The sequence below is a fragment of the Sander lucioperca genome, chromosome 22 (assembly GCF_008315115.2).
Source record: "Sander lucioperca isolate FBNREF2018 chromosome 22, SLUC_FBN_1.2, whole genome shotgun sequence".
Classification (NCBI taxonomy): Eukaryota; Metazoa; Chordata; class Actinopteri; order Perciformes; family Percidae; genus Sander; species Sander lucioperca.
The window spans coordinates 20,760,114-20,763,287 of NC_050194.1; the positions used below are offsets into that span (position 1 = coordinate 20,760,114).

Genomic DNA, 3,174 nt, shown 5'->3' on the forward strand with positions numbered 1-3,174 from the left:
CTGCTCTTCCTCCTTCTGTCCTCTCCACTCATTCATTTCTCACCCTCTCCTTCTCCTTGTCCTCCTTCTCTCCGACACAAGCAGAAAACAGACAAGATAACATGCAGCAGTTTCAGTCCTGGCTGTGTAAAGACTTATAGCCGTTTGTGTCTTTTTCTGTTCATGTCATGCACCTCAAAAATCGTGGGGAATTACACTTAGCCTCTACTAAAAAAAAGAAAAAAAAGAAAAGAACAATGCAACTATGCTAAGAAGGGTGCTGTACTAACTCACAGCACCATCACTGAATTTATTAAAATGCAGCCAAAATATAAATCTCTATAATGATGCAATGGGGGATAAAAACAAATACTGAAGGTCAATAAACTCAGACACATTGTAAATCCCCACAGAAATATTACAATGATTTTTCCTCAGGCAGACAGGCACCCTAAGCACCACTCCACTCCAAACCTTGGCAACACAAGCAGAGCGCGTGTTCCTTAAATCATTTCAACAAAGGACCATATTCATTCACCTTTTTGTGGTGTGGAAAGCAATACAATCCTCTCCTGGAAAGCCGATGCTTGGCTGTGTTGTTACGGGGAGTGTTTTTTTGCGCCTGGCCGCATGGTGGCAACCTGCGCTGCGCCGCCAGCCCATCACATCCAATGTTTCCTCATAAAGAACCCGGGACTCGTCCTCATCCCACGCACACCGGCAGCCGGGCTCTCCTCCACGGCAGGCTCCGACCATGGCAGCGTAACTGCGTTTAAGTTTCTTCCCCCGCTACGCTCATTCTCTGCTCTCCGAGCTGCTGAACTTCTTCTCAGCGCTCCTGTCAAGCTGAATTGCCGACCTTGACAGCGCGCTGTGGGCAGGATTCGAGCAAAAGTCTGTCCGCTGTTTTGGAAAGAAACTGTGAGCACTCGGGTTGCGGACAACGAGGGTGAAGTTTAAAGTAAGAGGCAGAAAAAAGAAGAAAACAGCATCTCAAGATCGCAAGAAGTGTCGATGAAAAAGTATGAGGTGCAGCTTGTCTTCTTACAGGTGCAACGAGGAGTGGACTGTGTTTGGACTTAACCTGGATTCATCTGACTGAGTTGCATCCAGTAGCCTACTTCAAAGAAACCAACTATGAGACTGCTTCAGTACTAAATATCTTACTATTCTACGGGGTAGTCTATGTGGAACTAGAGCAGATTACAAAGTAAAACTAATACAGACTCTGTTCGACCGAATTTCTCCGGTCGCTACAGGCTGCAGCAGCGGCTCGATTTTGCGCTCCCAGATCGGTGCGCTTTTCCCGGCACAAGAGGCGTCAGGTTCCCAGAGAGAGAGACCCGGCAGCAGGCGGACAACAGCAGAACCTCACCGGGACTCGGAAACAGTAGCACGCTTCCAGCTCACCGGGCACTTGTTGTCCACTCTGCCCGGTTTGGGACAATGTTTGAGGACTCCTCGAGCAGATCGATGTGGCGGGCCACATGGATTTTATTTTTTTCCTTACTCATCCACTCCACACAAGCGCAAGGTAAGAGGGACACCGGGGCCGATTAGTCATCACACAGGCCCATTAGTGTCTGCAGATCCCCTGCTATGTTGGATGTTGATGTGGTGGCGTTTCCGTTCTGTTGGAATCAGATCTGTGATGTGTTCATTATGCTTTGCCTTTTGCACGTAGCCTATAATTTCCTCATTAGGCTGCACATCACCGTGACACGCTGTGTCCCGCTTAATTGCAGGCTAGTGGCACTCACACATTGGCAATTGCTGCTGTTATTTCCTTCATTAAACATGTCAGTGAGACTTTTTTTCCCAAATGTATTTCCCATAACCCTGAACTTCGCCTAAACCTGAACTTTATTAGGTTCTGATCATGCTTAGTGTGTCTGTAGCAGAATCTAATGTGATAAATGTAGAGCGGTTCAGGTTTTAATGTAGTTTATTATAAAGACAGTTTTCTTTCCAGCTGTTGTGGTGTTTTGAACATTTGCGATGAATATGTCATTAGAAGCCCAGCTGTTAAAAATGCTAATCTGATTAATAAGTACTAAGTAATTAATTAATTAGCCCTCTCCCTCGGAAATTAAACTTTGCGTGCCAAACATAAATAAGCGCCGTAAATAGGCTACATATTGATATGCAGCGATTGATGCGAGTGGAGAGCATTCAATGTTGAAAATTAACTGGTTCTCTGAGAATTATGCAGCCTGGTTTTCCCTGAGCACGAGGGGAGCAAAAGCGTGAAAAGTGTGGAATCGGTGACTGTGTGTTTTTTCTCTCTCTTTTTCATGAGTAGTTGCTTTAGTTGGAGTACGACTCAAATTCTCAGCAATAATCCCACACGATCCCTGTAATATTCCTGTGGAGACTTGGAGTGTGTCTCTGGTGCCCAACAGAGAGTCTACTGAAACCTCAGGCCCTCTTCCTTTTTTTTACCCAACTATTATGTCTGTAGAGTCTTAGTTTTTATGAGATAATTGTACAGTAGACTATTTCAAAGTTATCATTAATGACCAGCCAGATGCTTTGTGAAAATGAATGTCTGTTAAAGACATATTCTGATAAAAATGACAAAACACACTATGAGCTGAACATTTGTACCATTTAAACCAGAGTGGGGTCTGTAGTTAGCACCATGGGTCATTGAGGGTGCTCCAGGGGCTTGTACTTCTAAATTGCTGCCTTGCTGAATATTTAAGAAAGGCAATGGGAAATAATTGAAGAATGATGTCGTATGTACATCATAGGTTGTTCTCTCGTCCCTGTAATCTTCAAGCTTTTATCACAGGAGATGCAAAGTAGAATCTTGCATGGTGACAAGGTAAAAAACACTTCTACTCTTTGCTTTTTCTCTGCTGCGCACTCTCCACTGGGGTAATTGGAATTCAGGTATTGCTGCCACTATAAGGAGGGAGTATTACCTCTCAAGATAGACTCGAAGCCCTCGGTGGCGCACGCTCAATAATACAATGTAGAGAAGATGAAAAAAACAAACAAGGCAGATATCCATCATTCATGAGGGCATATCCTAGTGCCTGACATTTACAGGAGATTGATAACTCGTGTGTCCTAGGGATTAAGAGTCCTGACATTGTTGCTTCCTCTGTATTTCTCCATGCTGTCTGTATCTGATTCAGGATGCTTGTTCCCAGTCCTCTCTCTTTCCCCCTTAATGCTTATTTAACCAAG

General features: G+C 44.4%; 1 protein-coding gene across 5 annotated transcripts in view; it reads left to right on the forward strand.

Moving 5' to 3' along the window:
• Window positions 1-656: 656 nt before the first annotated feature.
• sdk2b (sidekick cell adhesion molecule 2b) overlaps window positions 657-3,174 on the forward strand; it is a 290,162-nt gene continuing 287,644 nt past the window's right edge. For 3 of the 5 annotated variants that reach the window (XM_035997326.1, XM_031314962.2, XM_035997327.1), the window contains exon 1: window positions 657-1,513. In XM_035997326.1, the coding sequence (XP_035853219.1) occupies window positions 1,426-1,513 (88 nt within the window). In that variant the 5' untranslated portion in view covers window positions 657-1,425. The remainder of the gene's footprint in view (window positions 1,514-3,174) is intronic. The other 2 variants (XM_035997324.1, XM_035997325.1) reach the window with 1 other exon arrangement.